The sequence below is a fragment of the Candoia aspera genome, chromosome 7, assembly GCF_035149785.1.
Source record: "Candoia aspera isolate rCanAsp1 chromosome 7, rCanAsp1.hap2, whole genome shotgun sequence".
Classification (NCBI taxonomy): domain Eukaryota; kingdom Metazoa; phylum Chordata; class Lepidosauria; order Squamata; family Boidae; genus Candoia; species Candoia aspera.
The window spans coordinates 28,329,444-28,352,424 of NC_086159.1; the positions used below are offsets into that span (position 1 = coordinate 28,329,444).

The 22,981-nt window shown below is 40.9% G+C and overlaps 1 protein-coding gene across 2 annotated transcripts in view; it reads left to right on the plus strand.

Moving 5' to 3' along the window:
- Nucleotides 1-3,659: 3,659 nt before the first annotated feature.
- The window catches only part of TRIOBP (TRIO and F-actin binding protein), a 44,590-nt gene continuing 25,268 nt past the window's right edge, over nucleotides 3,660-22,981 (plus strand). The window contains exon 1 of one of the 2 annotated variants that reach the window (XM_063309051.1): nucleotides 3,660-3,799. In XM_063309051.1, coding sequence (XP_063165121.1) covers nucleotides 3,794-3,799 — 6 coding nt within the window. In that variant the 5' untranslated portion in view covers nucleotides 3,660-3,793. Of the gene's footprint in view, nucleotides 3,800-4,220; nucleotides 4,320-22,981 lie in introns of those variants that run through there. The other variant, XM_063309050.1, reaches the window with a different exon arrangement.

Sequence of the window (22,981 nt, forward strand, 5' to 3'; positions counted from 1 at the left end):
ATGGCTGGCCCGCTGGCCTCTTCTGCAGACATTGCATCAGTACCTAGCCCAACCCTCAGAACTTTTAGAACAAGCCTCTGCTCGAATTGCAGCTGCAAGAGAATGATATGAATCTGCCTGCATGCTTTAAGCCAGCCTAGCACCCATATCTCTGCTCTTCCAGACGCTGCCTCTACTGTTGGGCATGCTACACAGCTTAAGGGAGGCAGCAGCAAAGTAAATAGCCTGAAAGCACCATTAATCCCTATGTAGAAATGATGACACTGAAATGACTCAAGGCTATATGCAAATATTTCTGGAGTAGGATCAAATTATATTCTGCAATACAAGATAGATAATATTTGAGGAAAGTTTGCAAATATGCAATCTTTTTAATTTTTAAGACAAAATCCAATATCCAGTTAATTTTTTGCAGTAAAAACTGGCCTCTATTTGCATTTTCACAAATACCAGCTATGAAGAATTTCTACATCTAAGTATTATTTTCTGAACTGCATGATTTCTGGGGAGGGGGGATTTGGTACAGCCGGTAGGGAATTGCCATAGATGTCATACTCCATGGCTACACAGGAAAACACTTGTTTTTAGAGTTCTACTGGCATATTTTAATAAACAGTACATCAACAAAAACGAGTTTGGCAATATAGATTATAAAGCAGTAGAATCATTTTTTTGTTCATAAAGCAATCCAGCCCTGCATGATTGCATTTTAATCTAAATGTTCAAAGTTAAGAATTTGTATTTTGTGAATAGAGAATGTAGAAGTACCTTTGCCAATAGCTTCTGATCCATCTAGGAAATAAATGGTCTTGTATTAGGCAACCTATAAATACCCAACAGGAAAAGCTGGCAATTTCTTAAGTACAGCTATGTAATTTAAACTGAAGATGGAAGCAATTCAGTGATTTGCTACAACAGATGTAATACTGAGCAAGGTTGGCAGGTGGGAGGCAGAAGCAGCAGCTTAGCACCTTGTTTAGGAGATGGCTTGCTGGTGGTGGTTTCTCTGACTGTGGGTATCATTGACATAGCATTTCCTTCCCATCATTCTGCATTCTTTCTTGCTAGCAGCTAACCTTCTCATCAATTTCTTTTTTTCCAGTAGTCACTAATAGATTTTCTCGAATGAAATAAGTGTTTTCAGCTGCTGGGTTGTACATAAGCAAGTACTTTTGTTTCCAACTGTGCATGTTTGAGACTTACAGCTTTTTCCTCACTTAATATATTTAAGAGATTTTCAACCAGTGGAGTTCCCAGAAAGCAGAATTAGGGCCTATTGTACCCTGGTTGAATGAACCATTGATATGCTACATATTTCTTAGGGCTTTTCCAGAGATCATGTCATTACAAGTTCAGTTAGTGCTAGTAAAATGTAAAGGGAAGTAGCATTGTCTCTGAAGCAGAAAGCTTTTCATTTGGAGCCTGACAGAGCTCCATTTAAGAAAAAACAATGAACAGTAATTCAGATTTCTCTGTGGGACATATTTATATTATTAAATTTGCTACACACTTTAACTGCCCGTCTATATAGTTATATAAATGCAATCCCTCCTTAACCAGAAAATCCTTACTATTCTTTTTAATAATAAAAGAGAAGATTCTTTGGAAGGCAAGTGTGTCCGCTGTCAACTGACAGCTTCTAGTGTATTTGCGTACTTTTGCTCAGTATATTATTGGAGCCTTTCCACCCTTGGCATCTACGTATGGCACAAACATAGCATTGTCTTCATCTCATCCCCAGTCCATGAATGAGTCTTAAGTCTTTTTTTTTTTTTACTATTATTAATTACCCTATTACTAAAGTAGTATTCCCCCCTCCCCCCATTCTGGCATTAACCACAGCAGCCTTAAGGTATCTAAAATCTGTTAGGCTTTGTCACCCGCTGTCAGGGAAATCGGGAGACTGCTGTGACCTGAAACAGAATCCGGAGAGGGATCAGCAGCAGGGACAGCAAATTTCATGCCAGCCTAGTTCCCCTGACTCAAAGCTGGGTAGATAGCAGTTCAGCTCAAATGTGTGGAAAGGCTCTCTCTCAGGCAGCCTCCCTAAGGAAATTCAAGGTGAGGGTGTGGTCCACGGTCTGCGTAACTCTTGAATACCTTCATCAGCTACATCGAGAGCCAAAATACTCCAGTCTGCTGTATACCCTTCTGCATACTGGAGCAATGGAAATAGGCTCCTGGTGCAGGAAGTGGGTGAGGAAGCCTAGACTGTTGTGTTTACTCCCTACTTGTAACCATTAATGGCGTTGTCAGCCCAACTATTTCTCTTGTCTCATCTTTAGATATGATGTTCGGATGTAAGTTGCCAGCAGAGAGGTTTTAATCTTTATTGGGTTAAGAGAGAGAGTGCTTTTTGCTTTTTAAGTTTGCAGAGAGACAGTCATCTCAGTTTGCTGATGTACCATAAACAGCAAACATTACCATTACCTTGGTAGTTTAAAAACTAACAATTTGATTTTTTTGGTCACAAGCTTTTGTGGATAGAAACAGCCCCCTTGATACAGTAAGAGTTATTTTAATCTAGAACTAGAGGCATAAATAGGGAGCTGAAAATTATAAATAGGAAGATCAGAGTAAAATGAAGTGCAGTGAGAAGCTTATGTTTTAAAAGGGCTGATACTTAAAACTGCTGTTAGTCTTGAAGCTGTCACAAGACTCCTTGTTTTGATTTAGGAAATTTCATTGGCACAATTCTTGCTTTAATGGGGTTTTCCTCACTCTAAACTAGTATTGTTCTGTATTATACCTCTTGGGTTACAGGATAGAAACTGAGAGTAACTTTGTCTGGCTCAGGCAAGGGCAAAAATACAGTTACTTGTTTTGACTGTACACATCAGAGCAAATACACCGTCTGATCTTGTCAGCCTTTGTGAAGAAACATGAGCCATAGATTCCCACCCCCCATCAGTATACTTAAGGCTGAAGTATCCGATTACGGACTCCCATTTGTGCAAGCCACAGTTCACATGCAAAGCATCATCATGAATTCCACGAAACACCCTTTATCCTATTTAGGTTTCCCCTCTCAGGCTTGTGTACACAATTATGGCAAAGTTAGGAAGAATGCCACGAGAGAAGTCCGAGCTAAGTGCCTTCTTTTCCTTTCTCTAAATTGCAACCCGACGCCTCCCCCTTCCCAACAATTCCCAGCATTAGAGAAGGGCAAAGGAGGAAGTACGCGCGGGAATCTGGAGCGGTGGTAAAAAGGGGGAAGCCCCGCCTATTCGGATCTGATCTGCGAGCTCCTCCGTTCGGATTTTAGGTCGGGATGCGCGCCTCGAGGCTTTCCGTAAGATGGTAGGTTCCGTTACTTGTTTTCCTCTCGGGCTCAGGCAACCTCTCCTTCGCTCGGGTTGACACGGCGCTGCCTGGCGCGCTGTCTGTCTAGGAAGGAAAGGGGACTCCCGAACGCCTGTTTCCGAGCCTTGCTCGCCGCTTTAGTCTCCCCCGCCTCCACCTCATTGGTTACTCTTGCCTTGCCTTGGGCAGCCGGGCCCCGCCCCAGCTCCTTTCCTGCTTCTTCATTGGCTGCTTGCAAATGGTGCCCCACGAACGTTGCAATTGATACGTTCCTATTGGCGGGGAAGAGCCTCCCAGGAAGTTTTGAGGAAAAGGGGGAAAAAAGTTTCTCCTGGGCGGATCGGAGAAGTTAGGCGAGTCCGAGGAGGGAGAGCGGGAGGCGGGGAAATGGCCATTGATGTCGCTGCTGCCGGCAGTGGCTTTAGCGGCGCTTGGGGCTGATACTGAAACGTACCAGGAGGTTTGACAGCTGTTCTCTTTAGACGGCAGTATGACGGTAAGTGTCGGTCCTGGAGACTTTGGTGACCTCAGATTCTGGTTGTGTGGACGGTCTCTGGAGGGCGTGTCTGGTCAGGTTAAGCTGCCCCAGCTACGAGCTATTCTCGAGATGTAGATTCTCCGCGGCGCCTTTTCCCGCTTTTCCTCTCCTAAAGGTGAGCTGATACCTGAACTTCACGTTATGGCGCCCCTTTTTAGGCCTGCTGCCTCCTCCACGGGCTCTTTTCTCTCTTGGGTAGAGGTCACGCGTTTGAACACGAGCGCGCGCCGCGCTGACTTGGGTAGATTTTGCGTTGGCGGCTTAGAAGGTAGGGCGAACGCGAGATCCCTCCGAGCCCGCTCTGTTGAAAGCGGTGCACGCCGGTTCTCCCCATTATCTTCCCGCAGGACAAGAAACTGGCTTGGTACAAGTTTCTGATTTTTACTGAGGCAGAGCTATGCAAGCTTTCTCAGTTAACACAGAATCCTTTCGTTAGATAACTGGTGAAGAATTCTGTAGAAAAGTCTATTAAAACATGGTGAGTGCTTATTATTCCCACAAAGGTATTGTGGCTATAAAATATCCATATCTGTAAAGCGGGTATGTTTATAAATAAGAGCCTTTTTTCCTGGGTAGGAAAATACTGTTTGCCTGTCCCAGAACCTACCAGCCTTCCAAGTGGGTCTACTAAACAGGCTTTGTGCGGTTGCAATCCTTTCTTCAACTTCTTCTCCTTCTCACTCTGACCTCTTGGGAGTGGGTGTGTTGTAATCATAGCATGGAGCAGTTTTGAGATGAACATTACGTTGATTTGGAAAAGACAGCTTTTTTTTTTTTAATGGCTGTTACATATGAGTTGTTAGGCTTACTTTGTGGAAAGGTTTAAAAAAAAAAACCTAGGCAAGCAGACATATTCTCTGGATCTGTTTCTTCTCCTTAGCCTGTGGATTGGACGTTATAAAAATATTGTAATAAATAACAGTATATGGTTTTCCTTTTTATTGAAAAAAGTTCAACATTTCATTCTGCATCTTTACAGAGAAGAGCAGCATCCAACAATTTTGTGGAATTTCTGACTCAGTTGGCAATAATGGTATTTCTTATGCATAGGAAAATAAGGAACTGACAAAACAGGGAGAGAAGATTGTTCCTAAAAGGGTGATGGGCTGGGTTGTGGGTCCAGTTCCTGAAGAAAAGGGGTGGGATGCAGGGGAACTGATGCTGAAACAACTGAAAGCTGTGAGCTGCTTTTCACAAATGTGGGTTATGGACCTTCTCCCAATGCCTTAGGACTGTGGACAGAACTGAGATCCAACAAACAATGCGGCAACAAGTTGATGTCCCTGGCAAAAATCATCTTACATTCCCAGGCTGGTTGGCAAGAAAAAGATTTGCTAGGTGGCTGGTATGAAGCCTTTTGCTTGTCAGACTGTGAGATGAGTGAGCCTGTTATTGAAGAAGGGGTGAAAATAAATGGGGATCTCAGCTCTTTTACCTTTTGGTTTAGCAGCCATGAAGTGCATCCACGTAGACGTTTGAGGACTAAGCAATGATCTAGAAATATTTTTAATCTCCTGAAGTCTGGGGAGAGAGGACTGGAATAATGAGGGAGTGTGTGTGTGGCAATAGCATTTAGTTATTTATGCTGGCTGCATGAAGAATGAAGGCTTCAAGTGATTTCACATCCATATTAGGGGAAAGCAATGACCCTGAGTTTGCTCCGTGCTTCCTACTGCCTTGTTAACATCCTGCAGCGCTTCCTATCCTTCCTGGAGACACCACTCCTTTTCCTCTTCTCTTACCCTTCTGACGCCCCCCATTCCTGGCCCAGGATAATTACTGAGAGAGGATCAGCAGAAGGAAATGGGCACATGAAAATGTTTTTCTCTCTTGAGGCCTGTGTGGAGCCCCCCTCCTCCAGTGCCATAAGAGAGGCATAACTCCTGGTTAGATTTTCCTTCTTTTGGTTTTCCATTCTCCCTGTTTTTATTGGGGGTGGAGTTGATTGTCAAGCCTTGGCTGCAGTGCAGAGGGAGAGTCTTTTAATGTTGAAGAGTGTTGAATTCCATCTCATCAGCTGGAATAGGCTATGCTTACCCCCTCACTATTTCTAGCTTTCCTTTCTTCCTTTTGACAGTGTCATTTTATTTCATTCAGTTTTAGTGGGTTCCCACTCAAGAACATTTCAAGGTGAATGCTTAACACAGGAACATTCTTCTAATGACTGTTGTATGCATAACAGTAAGGTGATCTTTCCTTACTCTTAAACAGACCTGTGCTGTGTTTCTGTAAGAATCTGTTGGAGACAATATGTCCTCTGTGCTGTAAAGTCTCTGGGTTACAGGCATGCATTCCTCAACATTTCACCAAAAGGAATGAGTAGATCATAGAATAATAAATGGCAACAAAGAGTAGTTTGCGTGAGTACATGGGGAATAAGTCACCCATGGTGGCTGCCTGTAGGGGATACATTCAAATATAATGCTAAGCAATTTAATATAATAATGAGTCTCAGTCTTCCCTTTCCCTCCTGAGTCATGGCTGTTGGAGATACGGCAGGATAGTGCTTCCAGTTCAGTTCCAGAAAGGTTCTGTGGACTGCACAGGGATAGGAATATTATACACATCTGCAAGAGTTTAAAGCAGCTGCATCTTTTCTTGGGGATGAGTGCCAGTATACTGTGATGATGATTTAGGTGGTGGACTAGGAGTAGGGAAACCAAGGTTCTAGTCCTCCCTTAGGCATGGAAGCCAGCTGGCTGACCTTGGCCCAGTCCCTGTTTCTCAGCCCCCAAACAACATCAGGCTCTCTGACAAGCCAGCTGAAGAACAAGTCTCTCATTGCATCATGCTTTGATGGCTTTGCTGTGTGAATTAGGCAAGCACAGAGCAAACAAGCAGACTCTTCAACAAGCAAGACAAATGCTAAAAGAAAAAAAAACTTGGAATTTTGCAGCAGCTGGACCTTTGTGAAATAAACCCAGAATACTGCACAGGCCTAGTTAGTGATGTTTGATCCTCGTGTTGTAACAGAGCCTTCGAGTTTCATCCAGAGAGGCAACTGATCTCTGATAGCTTACAAACAAGGATTAGTTTAACTTTTTGATGTACAAGCGATGATAAGCCATGGACTGCTTAAGATGCTAAACTATATCTTGTTTTTGATTTAGCATGTAAAAACTAGCCATTATAGTTTGTGAAACATTGTTTGATTTGTGTTCCATATTTCTACCCAAGCAATATTCAAAGCATCTACAGTTTTTTTTTAAAAATCCAAAAAATTAAAACATAAATTAACATTAATAGTAACATGAACAATTAAAATCCTAGTGAAAGTTGTGCCTTCATAGATTTTCTAGACCAGTGTTCCTCAACCTTGGCAGCTGTATGGTTTTCAACTCCCAGAATTCTGGCTGGGGAATGCTGGAAGTTGAACTCTATACATCTTAAAGTTGCCAAGGTTGAGAAACACTGTTCTAGACATTAAAACAGAGCCATATGTCACTCCGAAGGTAATGTGTTCCATAGTTTGTGTGGCAACCCGGAAGAAACCCCTCTGCTGTGTGTAGAATAAGCAAGCTTCTGATAGCAGGGGCATCTTCAGGAGGGACTGTTCTACAGATTTTAACAAGTTCATACTAGGAAAAGTGGTTCCTGAAATAAACAGAACCATATACATTTAGAATTTATGAAAAATTCAAATACCTGAAATTAAGTTAGGAAAATTATTGGCAAACTCTGCACAACTTTCAATACATGAATGATATACTTCATACCAATTAGCCAAGAGAACCGTTACATTTTTCACTGGTTGTACTGTAATTACTAGACACTTTTCAAGAATAGCCCATGAACAGTAGATTTCAGTAGTCAGATGTAACCACCATAGTCATTCTCATCAAATTTCACTGGCTTGGAGTTACTATTACTGTACTGGCATTGGCCACAATTGTGCAAATATACTTCTTGCCATTGTTGCCATCTTTGAATTCAATACATCTGAGGATCAAGGAACACTCACAAACTATGGAACTTCTCTTTCTGGGGGAGTACAACCCTGTCCAAAACAGTCTGAACCCCAGTCACTGGGTTCAGTTACCTATTTACCAATAACACATTCATCTTATCTAGGTTTCAGCTTGTTCTCCTTCATCCAATCCATTATCAGACTTAGGCAACACTCAACGGTATCTTGGAGCTGGATGCTAATAAGCACTAGAACTGGGTTCATCAGTCTCAATAACGCCCTGCTACAGTGCTTTGAATGACCTCCCCAGCAATTTCATATACATGTTGTACAGCAGCAGGGGACATAAGGGAATCTATGGGATACTTTAGGTCAAAGTTTTAATATCAGAAGTCCCCAAGCACCATGTTCTGGTTATTGCTTTATATGTGAGACTGGAACTACTGTAAAACCTTGCTTCTAAGTCCCATCAGATAATCTAGAAGGATGTCTTGTTGATAATATTGAAAGCCGCTGAAAGGTCCAAAAGCTCTAGCAGGACACAAACTGACCTTGGGTTCTGCTAGAGCTTTGCATTCCCCATTTTCCAGTTTTGGTGTAGATCATCACCAAATTGAGCTAAAATCTAATTGATATGGATCCAGAACATCAACACCATTCAGCTATGTCTGGATTACTTTTCCCAGGAATTGAATGTTTAAGAGTGACTTATAATTGCACAGATCTTTTGGTCAGTAGACATCTTTTAACTCTCTCCTTTGGTTGGGAGGAAATATTCCCCCTGTAAGGAGGCATTGGTCATCTCCCTTGAGTATGGACCCAGGAATAGTATGGGTCAATTAAGCAATTGTAGTCTTCATCTCTGCAGCCTTGTGCACCAGTTCAGATCTACAAACTGAAAATAATCTAAAATGATATACAAGTAGTTGCTGAGATTATGTCTCTATGATCTGCTCCAATACTTCACAAGTCAAAGTGCATCCTTTCGACTTTATCTGCAAAGAATGATGCAAATGAGCCAGTCACTAACCGTTAGAGTGGCAATTGCCAACCCTTGGCTTAGTATAATATAATTTTAAGACTTGGCATATGTAAGAATTGGGAGTTTCTGATTAAACTAGGAAATGCAGGAGTTTGAGGCTATTTATTATCTTCATGGAAAACCCATGGTTTAGCATTATGGCAAGAGCCTTGCCTCAGTCTATTCCTGTCCTCTCCATTAACTCTTTCTGTGAGAACAATGTAGGCATTAGAGTTGCTCAGCATTCATTTAAACCAAAGTGGTTGCATGGATATGATTTGTGCGAGTAACTTGAGTAAGGAACTACGTATTTTGGGGGAGAGTGCAGTTGTATGAAAAACTCAGCCAATGGTTGGCAGACTCTATTATGTGTTTGCCTATTTTCATGATGTGTTCCCAATTTCTGTAGCAGTTGTGCTTTGAAAAAGTATTAAAACAAGTTTATCAATGATGCCTAATAATGTATATCATGAAATTTGAATCTCTTCTGTTACATAGTGCTGTAGGTCAGAAAAGACTTGCTCTAGTGTTTTGTGTTCTGCACAGTAGATGGGTTTTCTTGCTGCTTCTGAAGGTGCCACACTCCCAAACCTAAGTCACAATTTAGATGAACGTTATTCTCTTCTGTTTTGGGTGTGTGTGTGTGTGTATACACACACATGCAAACCTTGCTATTTTCAAATGTTCCTGATAATCAAGATTTCTTTTAAATAAATGTGTACAAAGTCAGTCTGGGCTCTGCAGATGTATTGAGCACCTGTGCCGGATGAACATTTTGGGAATTACAGTCTAACCAATATGGCAACTTTCACACTGGGAAAATCATCTTAATGGCTTTGAAGGATACTTTATACCATTTTTGTCAGTTGGAGGAAGAGGTTTACAAAATATTTTGTCCTCACTTATTAGAAAACAGGGTTCTTTATACAAATTTTATCTGACAGATCATGTGGATAATAATACAGTAGAAGCTTTCTGAATTATTCTAAGGCTGGTAAGATAGGGCTTTGTTTAGTGAGCTACCCAGGGTTAGGGTTACAAAATGAGCAGCCATATAAATTGGGAAGGAAGGAAAGTCTCAGCAATGATTGTAGAAGTGTCAAATTCAGAAAAGTGAGCCTTTGTGCACATTATACTGTATAGATATTTGTTAATCATTTGTGATGTGTAAGTGGGAAGGGACAGTTTACAGGATGTTCCTATGTGATCACCTGTATATGATTTGTATACAAGAGAGGCAATCCAAGTGAATGGCTAATATTTTTTAAAAGTTCCTTTAATTGATGTTGTGTTGTATTTACATTTGAGCAGAATCAGAAGCATTGAAAACTACGAACCTATTAGAAAAACTTGTTATTTGAAATCAGAGGACATTGCTTTTTAAGAAAATGTAGGACATCATTTGTCTTTTCTATACCCATAGCTGTCTTATCATTGTGCAATATTCATTGTGTCATACATCTGGCTGGTATATTATACAGTGATGGTTCCAGATCTGTATAATTGAATTTGCAAATTGGAATGACTTTTGTAGTAGTCTGGTCCAATGCAGCAATGATGGCCATTCATGATGATGGTTTTTCAGAAAAAAATGAAGTTATTTTTTTCCTATGCAAATTAGGCTGTATTGCATAGGAAAATTTGTATCAGCAGTGAATTGGAGTAAAAAAATATTTTTTTAACTTTGCATTATAATTTTATTTTAAGAAATTTACATGCAACTCTTTTCTTTACACTCATAATCCCTTAATGGTTTCAGTGGTGATTTAGTATTCTTGGGTGATAACACCTCATGTACAGAGTTTCCTCCTGGCTTAAACCAAGGGGTGGTGTTGAAAAATGAGCTAAGTCTTGCAGGAGAGAGCAAAGCAAAGTAATTGGCTTGTAGAGATGATGCTCTCAAACTGGAAATTTGAATCCAGAGGACAGACGGGAGCCAGATGCCCCAATCCTCTAAAGCTGCAAGCAGTCCTCCGGTATCCTTTTTCAGGTTTCTTGATGTTCCTGTGGGCATGACTGGGATGAAACACAGGATAGATAGATGTATCAGTTAATCAACTGTGAAACGCTCCAAACTCAGCCCCACCCATTATTCATAGAATCATAGGACTGGAAACCACTTATAGAATTTTTGCACAAAAAAGAAAAAAAGGAACATACCATTTGTGGCTTTGATGATTAGAAAAAAAAACTAGATAATAGAAGAAGAGTTTTTCTTTTTGTAACCGTAGAATAAGAGATAATTTGTAATTATGCCTGTATTTGCTGCAAGGAAATTGGAAGCTTCTTTCTATTTCTTTTTATCTTTCTTTTTGCACTTTTGCCCTTCCTTTTTTTCTCTCTCTTTTCCTTTCTTCTCTTTCTTTACTTTATATTCGTTTTTGTTAGTTTCTATCTTTTTAAAACTTTTAATAAAATTTATATGAAAAACAAAACAAAACTCAGTCCCACCCACTTTGTGGCCCTCAGCTTCCCCCTCAAATGTTAAGTGTGACCTTTGTCCACCCAAAGATCGCCCATTCCTGGAGTAACTCAGTGCTATGCTAAAGAAAAATTTAAGTCTTGGTCAGGCCTCTTGTAGACTTTCTTAGCCTGGTATCCTCTAAATATATTGAGCTGTGGGTTCTGGTTATGGCAGTCCCAACATACTGTTAGTCAGGTGCCAGATTGAGAAAGCCTGATTTACTTTTGAAGAACAGAAGTTGTTAGAGCTAAGGTGGACAACACAGTGCGATATTTGGTTTTCTCTTTGTAACTAAACTACTGCTGGGTCCAGAATATTTCTCATTCTCTGTCACACAACCTTTTTATTAAAGGGCTTGTTTGCTTGCTTTCTCTCTGCCCTAGTTACGAAGTCCTGTTTGCTTTTGGAATGGGGTGGATATGTAGCTGTGATGAACCATTCTGAGTTGATGAATTTTCTGAAACACCTTCAGTTGGGTTCTGTGATCTCATTTCTGAAAAACATAAACAGGTCATTGTTTCCCAATTTCAGGTTTATTGGGGATGTGGCATAGTTCAGAGAAATTAGAAAACTGCTATAGAAACCACTAGGCTTTTATGTTTGATCATGCAGTTTGGTTAGAAGAAGATCATTGCTGCAGAGGGCAGTTTTGTTTTAGCATAACTGCATAGTGACCAAGAATGCCTTAATGTATTCATTAAGTAATTCCTTTATTAAGTAATTCATTAATGTAGCCTTCCTGAACTTGGTGTCCTCCAGTGTGTTGACTAAACAGAGCCATGCTGGCTAACAATAGTAGGAAGTCCTGCATATCTGGAAGACTAAGTTGAAGAAGGGTAGGCTGCACAGTCAGCCATTGGCAGCAGTGAAATTCAAACTCAGCTCCTTTGCTTTAGGTCTTTATTCAGTGGACAGCTCTTGCTACTGAGCTTTTAGGTAACAGGGAATTTGTGTGCTAACTTTTGTCTGTTTAAATTTACTAATTGGTTTTGGCAGTATATGTTTGTGATTTGCATGTGAAAAACTTACACCTTTCCCTGTCAAGATAAGCCACCTTAAATCAAAATTAGGTGTGGAATTGGAGAGATGTCCTAATGTCCATGCTACAAATCACTTCATACTTTCTCTTGGTTTGGTGCCTGAAGTCTGCATGGACTTTGTGTCATTTTAATCCTCTCTACAATCCTGTGAAAAAACCATAGGGAAACTGATTTTGCCAGAATACCAGTCTGCTTAAACTGGGCAGCAGTTGCTTTGAACTAGCTTTTTTGATTGCTATTGTGCTCCAAAGATCACTGACCTACCTAATTCCTTTTTTCCACTTGGCTTCTGTTTTTGATTTGGAGGAAACTGTTCAGAACCTTATGGCTTTATGGTCCTTAGCAGCATGAGACGCAGCCCCCAAACCTCTGAGATATACAAGATATTTGTCATTCTCTCAGGAACTGTTGGATTCCCTTTTTATGCAATCTTGCTATAAACTGACTACTAGACCTCACACTTGATGTCTTATGAACATTCTTTTCTTGTTCTTCTACCCATTTTGCCATTCTAAGCAATTCCTTTCCTTCTTTGGTATTTACATTCTTGGCGTACTTGTGCACTATTATCATAGTCCCCATCGACTTCATTTTATCAGGCTAAGCATTTTTTATTCCTTTTAATCTCATGCAGCACAGACCTCTTCAAACCTGCAAGAGGATTTGGGATTTTTATATATATATTTTGTTTTGCTGCATCTTGTAGCATGTTGCTTTAAGCTGAAATGTAACACTTATGATGTAATTTAATTTACTGGCTAGTTGTTTTCCTGCATGACATGTCTTTTCTACTGATCTTGTTAATTTAATATTGCCAACTTTCATCTAATTGGAATACCACATTCTTTTCCAGTATTCCATTTTTTTAATGTTTTCTTTGGGAGCAGTGTGGATACCCCTTGGCAGGCTGCACTGAGAAGGCAATAAAGTTCAAAGATGTACCTGTGGTGTATGTAGAAGGTGCCAAGATCAACACTAGCATCACCATTTGAAAAGAGTTTGGTAGTACAAATTTCCCCCAGCTGTGGGTCTAGAGCTGATAGGAGTACAGATAGTCCTCATTTAACGTCCACCCATTCAGCAACTGTTCAGTTACAATGGTGCTTAACAAGGGGAACTTACAACCTCCGGTCCTCATAGTTAAGGCTGTCACAGTGTCCAGCAGTCACATGATCACCGTTTACAATCTTCACTGCTGGCTTCTGACAAGCAAAGTCAATGGGGAGGCTGGCAGGAGATCACAAATGGTGATCATGTGACTGTGGGACACTGAGACCATGCAGGATTTGCCTAACAATGACAACTAGGACTGCTGGAACTGCCATTGTAAGTGATAACGTGACATTGCATCTTACAACTGCATCGCTTAATGATGGAGTTCCCAGTCCCAATTACCGTTATTAAATGAGGACTACCTGTAATAAATCCAATGCCTGGAGGGCCAGATTGGGAAGTGTTGGGTTATTGGGTAGAGAAACCGTTTTTCTGAGTCCCTGTAAAGCTGCCTGCTAATCAGAGGAAACGTCCAACAGGATTCAACAGTCTGGTGCTCTCCAAAAGTTTGAGACTACAGTTCTCATAATTCCTATCCATTGGCCACTGGAGCTGTCTTAGTAATTTACAACCTCTGAGGGATACCGGGATGCTGATGACAGATGTAAACAATATTAGATGGACAACCGGTCTGATTTGATCCTGTGCTTCTAAGATGTCTGTTGATAATGTTTACTGGCATGGATTTCTGGAAATTTGCATCAGAATACTGTATTTACACTTTGAATCTGAAAATTTCCATATGATTGATAGAGCTGTCAGACATGCACATGCACACTCATCATGCTATTCCCTTTCAAGGTAGAGAGCATTAGGCAGAGCACAGAAAGGACTAAGAAATATTAAGACAAAGAAATTAAAGGCTTGAGATAAGAAAAGGAAACATCACTAAAACTAGTTTACAACAATACTTTCGCTATTGTCTCCATACTATTCTATCCTTACAAAGCATCTTTTCTTCCACCAAGTCCTTGGACATTGTGACAGAGATATTTCTGTTATGTATTTGCCAGGGATAATCACCTGAAAAACATCAATTCAGCTTTGGAATTACCAAATTTGTCTGATGCTGTATTTGCCATTGGTATCTATTATTATTCCCAGTGCATTTGTGAAGTGGAAAATTTTCCATGGAAAAATTAAGCATTGGGAAATGTTCCACTCCCACTCCACAACTAGTGGGAGGTGTGCTGCTTCATTAGGACTGCTGGTCTTGGCATCAAAGCACAAAATAGTGAAGTTGCTCTAATTTGTTGTAGTTTAGTCCTGCTGCACTCTGAGATTGAGAAGGATCCCTGAGGTTGATCCAAAAATGTCTCCTGTTTTTTGGCTGGAATAGAGGTTCAGGATTGCCAGAGCTGTTAGCTGTCTAATGCCTACCTGTGGCAGTATCAAAACACGGGTGTTTCTGTAGGAAACTTTGCTTTGGTTCCAGCACCTGGTCATTCCCCAAGAGAGGAATAATGATTTGTGTGGTCTGAGTTCGAACGCTTCATTAAGATGCAATGTCTCATGTTTTTAAAAACAAAGCTCCAAGTGAATCTTTCCTACAACCATGGCTTTACTCCTGAACAGTACATCTGATTATTAATTTTCCATTGTTTCATTTGTATAGAAATTCTTCTAGAGTTGTTGCAGCAACTTTTTAAAGCCAATAACCAGCATCAGATGTTTAAGTACAACTCTTAAACAAGACTAAAGGACAGAAAGGTCATTTCCTAGGGGGTAGTGTTACATTTTTTCAAACTCAGAGCAGCCAATGGCCTTCTGTTTTTTAAAATTCTGTTTAATATAATACAAAAAGTTAATCAAGCTAAAGTGTAATTCCTTGCAGCTTGCAATTCTTGATCAAATGTCACCTGCAAATATATTTAAAATATGTGTTGCTACTGGGGAAAATACTTACACGTGTGACTTTATTAGATAAATGTGTTCCAGCTCCATGGTTTGATGTTTGTTGCAACTAGGAATATCATTTCTTCAGATCTGCATGACGGCCTGGCCTATCTGGATTTCATATGCTGTGGAAAAAGTGCTTACAAAGTGTAAATATATTATTTATATTGGATGTCTTTCACCCACTCTAAAATATGGTGGTAAATGCTTAGAATTACCTTTTAAAATAATTTGATATTTATTCAGATTTCTCTAGTCATCTAAGAATTCTTGCAAAACTCCTTACTACTTTTTCTGGGAAATGGCAACTTATTTCTTTTCTTTTTCTATATTATATTCCATTTTTTCTTTTTTTCCCTGCACTTTTTATTCTTTCTTTCCATTCTCTTCTCCCTCTCTGTTTAGTTTGCATTAGTTTTTGCCACTGTGATTAAAACTCTTAATTTTTGAATAAATATTATATTTTAAAAAAAGGAAATGGAAACTTAGAGACCCTGGTTACCCTGGAACATAATGGAAGGTTCTACGATGAAAGGATGACTTAGGATAGTATTCTTTGGAGTTAGAAAGTCATGTTAATGATGTCCGATGTGTTGTGTAAGACAGCTGCAATGGGACTGTAGTTCCTATCACTCCAGCCAGAATGAGGTGGTAGCTTGGGTAAGTCTTATTTAAAGTAAGCTTGGGTTTATCAAGCCCCAGATGTCCCATGTGTTTTTGGCTTCCTGTTATGTTGCTGCTGTAGAATACATAAATGAGACTTACCTAATGGGCAAAAAAAGTACTTCCCACCCTGCAGCCCTTTCATGTGCTATAACAAAATTTTACACATTTTCTTCATGGCTTGATTGTCCTCTCCTGCTACACACCTGTCTACACACCTGTCTAGGAATCTGATGAGATTTAAATCTCTCTAGAATGGTAGGCTACAACTGATGGCCTGGATCAGGGTCCCCAACCGATTAGGGCTAGTGGGCCCATTTGTAATTTTGAGAGTAGATCATAGGCACTGTTATGAAATAGCTGTTGGGAGGCTCTTTCTGATTCACATGGGATAATTCCATCTCCCTTTCCCTGCTGGGTGCTGCCTATTATCCTTGCTTATCTGTCTTTTTTTTTTTTAACCAAGTTGACATACTTCCAAATAAAACTCTGGCAGCAGCTACCCATCATTTTTACTTTTTAAAAAAGCTTATGGGGCTCAGTGGCACTCTTGAAAATAAAAAATGATCTCATTAGCTGATGCTTTTTTTTAATTAAAAGTTGCTTTTTAAAAATGTCCCAAGTAATTTATGCCAGGAAGCCTGGTGGGTACCAAAGGGCATGTCTGTACATACATTAGCATCTCCTGTTATGCTGGGGAACCCAAGCAACCGTATTAAATACAAATGGATAAACTCTGAGGATGTGCAAACATAAGATCCTAAACTTCCCTGTTGTCTTCACATGTTCATGTGGACACCTCACAATCTTTCATCTTCTAGTGGCTAGAAACACGGAGATGAGGAGTAAGGAAACCTTGCTTGCCTGGTTCTAGTTTCCATGTGGGTTTTTTCTTTCCCTTTTCCTATTGATATCAACTCCCTGCAATCTGACACCCCAGAAAGCTAGTGATAGGCTGAGATTCATAGTTGTAGCAACAGGTGGCCCTCCCCCATATCCAATCAGGTTGTACAGTCTGGGATGGGCCTAGCACTCATGCTTCAGTACACCTGCCCATCAGCTTGGGTGTAACCAAAGAACTCAGTCCTCTGAGATGAAAGCAGAGAAAGTTTCATCCAGGCTGGACTTGCAGACTCATCTTGATCCTTTCTTAGAAGTATTGGAAACTCAGTAAGATCTGAGCATCCATCCAGGAACTGCTTCTAACTACTGTGTCCCAGAGTGGAGAATGTGGCAGATGAGACCATCGGATGGCTTATCTCTAAATGCTTTTCTTGATGCGGACAGCTCTCTGGTACGGATATACTATTTCAGTGTTTATGCTTTCCTGTTCACCTGGTTGAGATAAGCATTTAGAAATGGGAGTTTCGCTCTTACAGTCTGGAAACAAATGTTGTTCCTTTAGAAATTAAAGATTATGCTAGAAAGTATAGTAGGTGTCAGGTTTGCAGGTGTGTTTTCTTTAACTAGAATTTTGAGATCCATCACCACAATCAGATATGACTTATTATTAGGATGAAATAATTCTCAGCCAACCAATTTTTTTGAATACCAGAATTGTGCGTGGAAGCAAAGTTTGCTTCCACGCACAATTCAGTATCTGGTTGCCCAAAGCTTGCTTGCTTTTCAGTATAACTTAGGATTTGAGGAGTGGAATGTGTGTGTGGGGGGGTCTTTTTATGTTTTTGTTTGTAGAACGGTTGGAAGTCTGAAATCTACAACTAATTATATTTACCAGTAGAAATTGATCAAGAATCTGTTTACCCCTGCACTAGGTATTTTAGGACTCTGTTTGCAGATTTGCATTGAGAATTATTGTTGCTCCAGGCTAAGCCCAGTACTTTAGAACAGGACTGGAACCTGACACCCTAGGGAGGGCAGAGCAAGGAACAACAGTGAAGTAAAAACACCTGTGCTGAAGTGGAAATAAGCCCGTATCATTTCTATATACTTCATTTATATGCATTTCTATATATATTCCATTTCTATATACTTGGTCCAGAAATACTCTGAACAAATGGGGCTATCCGGTGGCCTCTGCCCTTTGTGACTGTGGAGACATGCAGACAACAATACATATGTACACTTGTCCTTTGTGCCCTGATCAATGCACATTTGAGGACCTCATGACAGCATGACAGAACGCAATTAATGTTGCCAGTTTCTGGGCAAGATCTGTTTAACTTTTATATATTTTATATTTTAAATTCTATGTTTTACAGTATGCCTTATTTTAATTGTGATGCTTCTGACACGAATAAATAAATAAATAAATATCTATATACTATTGAAGAACATATGGAAGCTTAGGATATGAAGCTATGTAAGCATAGGGAAATTTTGTTTGTGCAAGGAGCGGTTCTAGATAACCGATTTTAATATTTTTGTTTGTATCTTATTTTTCTTCACAGTTATGTTATAACCACATAGTGCATCCAAATATTATTCTGTCCCATTTTTGAAGGGGTTAGTATCTGTTTTGTTTTTCTGAAACAAGGCAGATCTTCCTATGGCAGCTGTTCTGAACTAGGAGGCCAAACTGGTTGGGGTGCAGCAACAGCTGGCATGGGTGGCATTACAGATTTTGTTTGTATGGCATCCACGTACAGTACATATGTTGATAAGGTGCAAGCGTTTGCCAGCAGAACCAGGGAGGAAAGGGCAAAGGTGGGAGGCTTGTGGCTCACCTGAGAAGCTTCTGTTGCATTTTTTTATACTAAGGGTTTTTTTTCTCAAATCTGACTTGTGCCATAGCCTCGGGTGGGTAATTTTAATATTTATATGGTAACGTCTCCTGTGTAGGCATAACAAAGCTTAACCCTGATTTGTTTGGTCCATGTCTTGTGCAAGGGAAAAGGAAAATGTATTGTTTTAAGATGTGATTCATAGTGCAGGGTAGCCCCTTTAAAAGGGAGTTCAATTTTTTTTCAAATACACAAAAAGATGCTGTCTTTCTATGGCAAAGGAATCGTTCATGTAAATGACTGAAAAATATGTCATTTCTGAAGAAAAACCTAATGGGGGTAGTTCATTTATTTTTCAAGTCTAATTACTTATTCATGTAGGTAAGTTTGAATGTGTTCACTACTCAGTGACCATGGATGAAGAAGCACCTTTAAAAACGTTTCAGAGAAGGGAGCCCCTGACCTAGTTATGGATGGAGAGCCCCATGGAATACGAGGGCTGTAGGCAAGACCATGAAGTTGAGAAAACTTCCCAAAAGAAGGCAGTGACAAACAACTTCTTTACTGTTGCCAGGAAAACTATCTGGATGCGTCCAACTAATTATCAGAGATTTAATTACTAGTTTACCAGAGACTCAGTGTAGTTATGCAAACATATTTAATGAGTATGAGCTAATAAAACTGCAAGCAACATTAATGTTAAATAACACTAGCGTATGAAACTGTTAAGACAACACAATGACATGCAGTTCACTTTCCACATGCTGTTCCTGCCTTATCAATTACTAGAAAAATTGTCATTTGTTGCCTGCCACCTAAACCAACCAGAACCAGGGAACTTTGTTCTTTGTTAAAATCCCTAGATTTTGTTTGCCATAAGCAAGTGCAAAATTGCAGCTGGGGGATGGAGCCAAGCACAGAATAAGCTGCATGTCATATATGTATAATAACTGTTTATCTGGCAGTAAATGCCACATAAGCTATGTTGATCTCCTTGAAGAAAGTCAGGGTATTAAGTAATAAATAAATAAATAAAATAAATAAATAAAACTATATTTTAATTCTTTGAAAACGGAATATAACACCATTTTCATCTGGATAGCAGAGATCTGACCAAATGCAACCAGCTAGTTCAAATCATTGTTACATATATATACATGTGTATTCACATATTCTATATTAAGAACAAATCCTTCCTATATTTTTAGAGAGACGATGTCACTTTGCTTTGGGGTTTAGTACCATTTTTGCCATAGATCTGATAACTGAACTTGGCCAACACAGTGTTTGTTTCTTTTCAGTTCTACAACTGTAATACGGGAAAAGCAGTAATCCTTATTTATTCCTTTAAAGGCACTCATAAAGCAATATGGTGAGAGAGACCTGTTTGTGTGCTGCTGCTTCTAAGTAAGCTTATAAGCCCCCTAGATATTTGGAAGCTGTAAGTGTAACTGCTTGCTATTCTTTGTGTGGATCAGTTTCAATGTACATTCTTCTGATCTTAGGAGAAGGAGGATGTTAATGTTTCCAATACATAAAAGAGTTCTATGTGATAGTGTGGATTGGTTGAGGAGAGAGAGAGCACTTGGTCCCTTGTCTTCTCCCTGCATAGAAACCAAGTAAGAACTTTAAGGAAGGAAACCTTTTCATCTGAGTCCTTCCTTATTACAACTCCCAGCAGGCTACTGAAATGAATAAATAAATCTTGGAGACTTATTTACAAAGCGGAGTTAATTAGTCATAAGCAGGAGAAAATGCAGTGGTAAATCTAATTTGTCTATATGTGACTTCTCTTTCAAGTTTTCAGACATAAGGATTTATTCTATATTCCCCCTATGTATGCTTTAATCTAGTCTTTTCCCATCTTCTAGATGCACTGAACATTCCTACTGTGGCAGCCATCTTGGTCAATAGCTGTGAATGATAATCATAACACACTGGAGAGTACAAGGGCAGGGAAGGGTCAGCTTAATTTTGTGCCCTGTATTAAATCTGCTCTGTCCTCATCTGTCGCGTCACGCGACCAGTCCTTCGCCCTTCGGTCTATGGGATTCCCTGGGGGGGGAATGAGCCAACGATTCCCTCGCAAGGGTGAGGTCGAAAAAACAACGGTAGGCACAGGATTCTTTTGTGGTGGTGAGTGACGCTACATCTCAGGAGGTTGCTGGTACTGCCTCCTGGTGCCACGCCCCCACCTCCTTTTATTCAGCAGTTCTATCAGGGCGGGGGAGTGAGTACAAAGAGAATAGGGAAATACAAGTCATGCCCTGAGGCTACGTGAGAGACATGCAATCTAGCTGTGCAGTAATGGAGTCAGGTACGTCACAATTCCACCTTTTTTATTTAATTTTGTTCCTCCCCCAGAGGGTCTGAGTCGGGGAGCCAGGGACTCTTCAGTCCAAGGAGACCCATCCCAGCGTCCTCTCTCGGGGGGTAGTGTGACCGGGGGTCCTTGTCCACTTCCGATTCACTATCGGAGGACCATTCCAAGAGTGGTGTTTTCTCCATACCTACAGCAGTGACCAGGTGTTGAACAGCAAGCTTTGTCTCGGATACCTCTGAGTCCAATGTATGAAGTCTCTGCTTTAAGAAGCGGAGAACGCGACCCAGCACACAGGGGCCTATGGTGCATACGAGAATCAATAACAGGAGGGGCCCCAACAGAGCGGACAACAGTGTGGTTAGCCATGGAGAAATGCTAAACATATTTTGATACCATGACATGGATTGTTGGCGCTCCAATTCCCTTGTTTTTAAACGGGAATTGAGCTCTTTCATAGAGTCCAATACTACTCCTGAGTTGTCGGCATAAAAACAGCAGTCTTCCTTTAGAGCAACACACAGACCCCCTTGTTTGAGGAACAGAAGGTCGAGACCCCTACGATTTTGCAAAACCACTTCGGATAGAGAGGTAAGGGAATCTTGTAGCGCCACAATAGATTGTTCGATGGCGCGAAGGTCAGTGTCAATGATAACGCTAAGGTGACGCAGGTTCTGATCATTGACAACAAGGGCTGACACACCAGTGGCGGCTCCGGCCGCACCTAAGCCCAGTAGGACTGATAAAGTTACAGCAGTCACTACTTCGCGCTTAGCCTTGAGGGGATAATGAGGGGGCTCTAAAATGGAGAGAAGTTCGTCAGGGGAATAGATAGAAATCTTGGGGAGTAGGAGCACCTGAATACAAAAGGCGTTAGTTTGTAACAAGGTATCACCATATACACATGCGGTGAGGCCAGAAGAACATGCCCAAACAGAGTTGTTCCCAGGGATAAAGTATTGCCCTGTCAATCGGGCAGAGATATTACCAGAGGTAGTGTAGAGTACACCGTAGCCACCATGGCCGGTGTGACCGTTGATGTTCAAGCGATTTTTTGGAAGATAGAGGGCACAGTGATCATGAGAAGAATTAAGGCAATATTGAATATAGTTAGCAGGAACACGGCCAAGGCAGCAGCCCTGCCCTATTATAGAGGTGATAGTCAACGTGGTGTTTTGCCAGCGGCAGGAGGAGGCTGAGGTAGAGTTTCGGATAGGGTCAGGAGAACCGACTGCTTCATAGAATGGTGGAGAGGAAGACAAACAAAGCCAACATCGAGATGTGTTAGAAGCGGTGTGAACAAGGGAAAAGGAGGAGTTAAGAAGAGAGACAAGGGGGTTTTTTTGTTTGGTGAGGGGTTTAAGAAAGGTGGAGTGAATGTCGTCGGCATTGGGCCCAACAGGTGGGGACTGAGGGAGAGTGACCTGTCGTTGAATGTAGAACATGTTGCCATAATGAAACCCAGGCCATCTGGCATACATACGACCTCCCCATTTTACACCTGAGTCCCAGGCATTCCCCTGAGCTTTTCCTGCAGCAGTGAATTGTACAATAACCGGATTACATCTATTCCAACCCCCCTGTCCTGCCGCATTCTTTTTGGTTGCGGTGCACCTAATGTCCTTTCTCAACCGAGTGAGGGTGATGTAATCAGTCTTATATGGAGGGGTCCAGTAGATGTAGCCAGTGGAAACGCAGGACCAAGATTTGCAAAAGTAATCTGCTATGCCTCCGCAGTCGTGCACGTGATCAGGGCTGGTGTCATGTCCTGGGCACACATACAGGGGATACCTTTTAACGGTGGAGTGGCTGGGCTCTGGGAAGCCGGCCAGCCTCCTGTAGGCTGTCACTCCTAAAAGCATTTCTGAAAAGTCAAAATACAGGTTAGGGAAACAAGATATAATTGGGCTATAACAAAAGGAGGTATTCAGGATCTGTCCCAAGGCATCGCGGATTGTCCAGGTGATATTGTAAGGGCGATGCGATCCCTGGGCGTCAAATGCCAGTAGGCGTCGTCCCTGCCAACGGGCGGGCTCAGGAAGGGAGAGTAAAAATAAGGTGAGCGTAAGGCGAGATGAGGTGGCGAACCCCT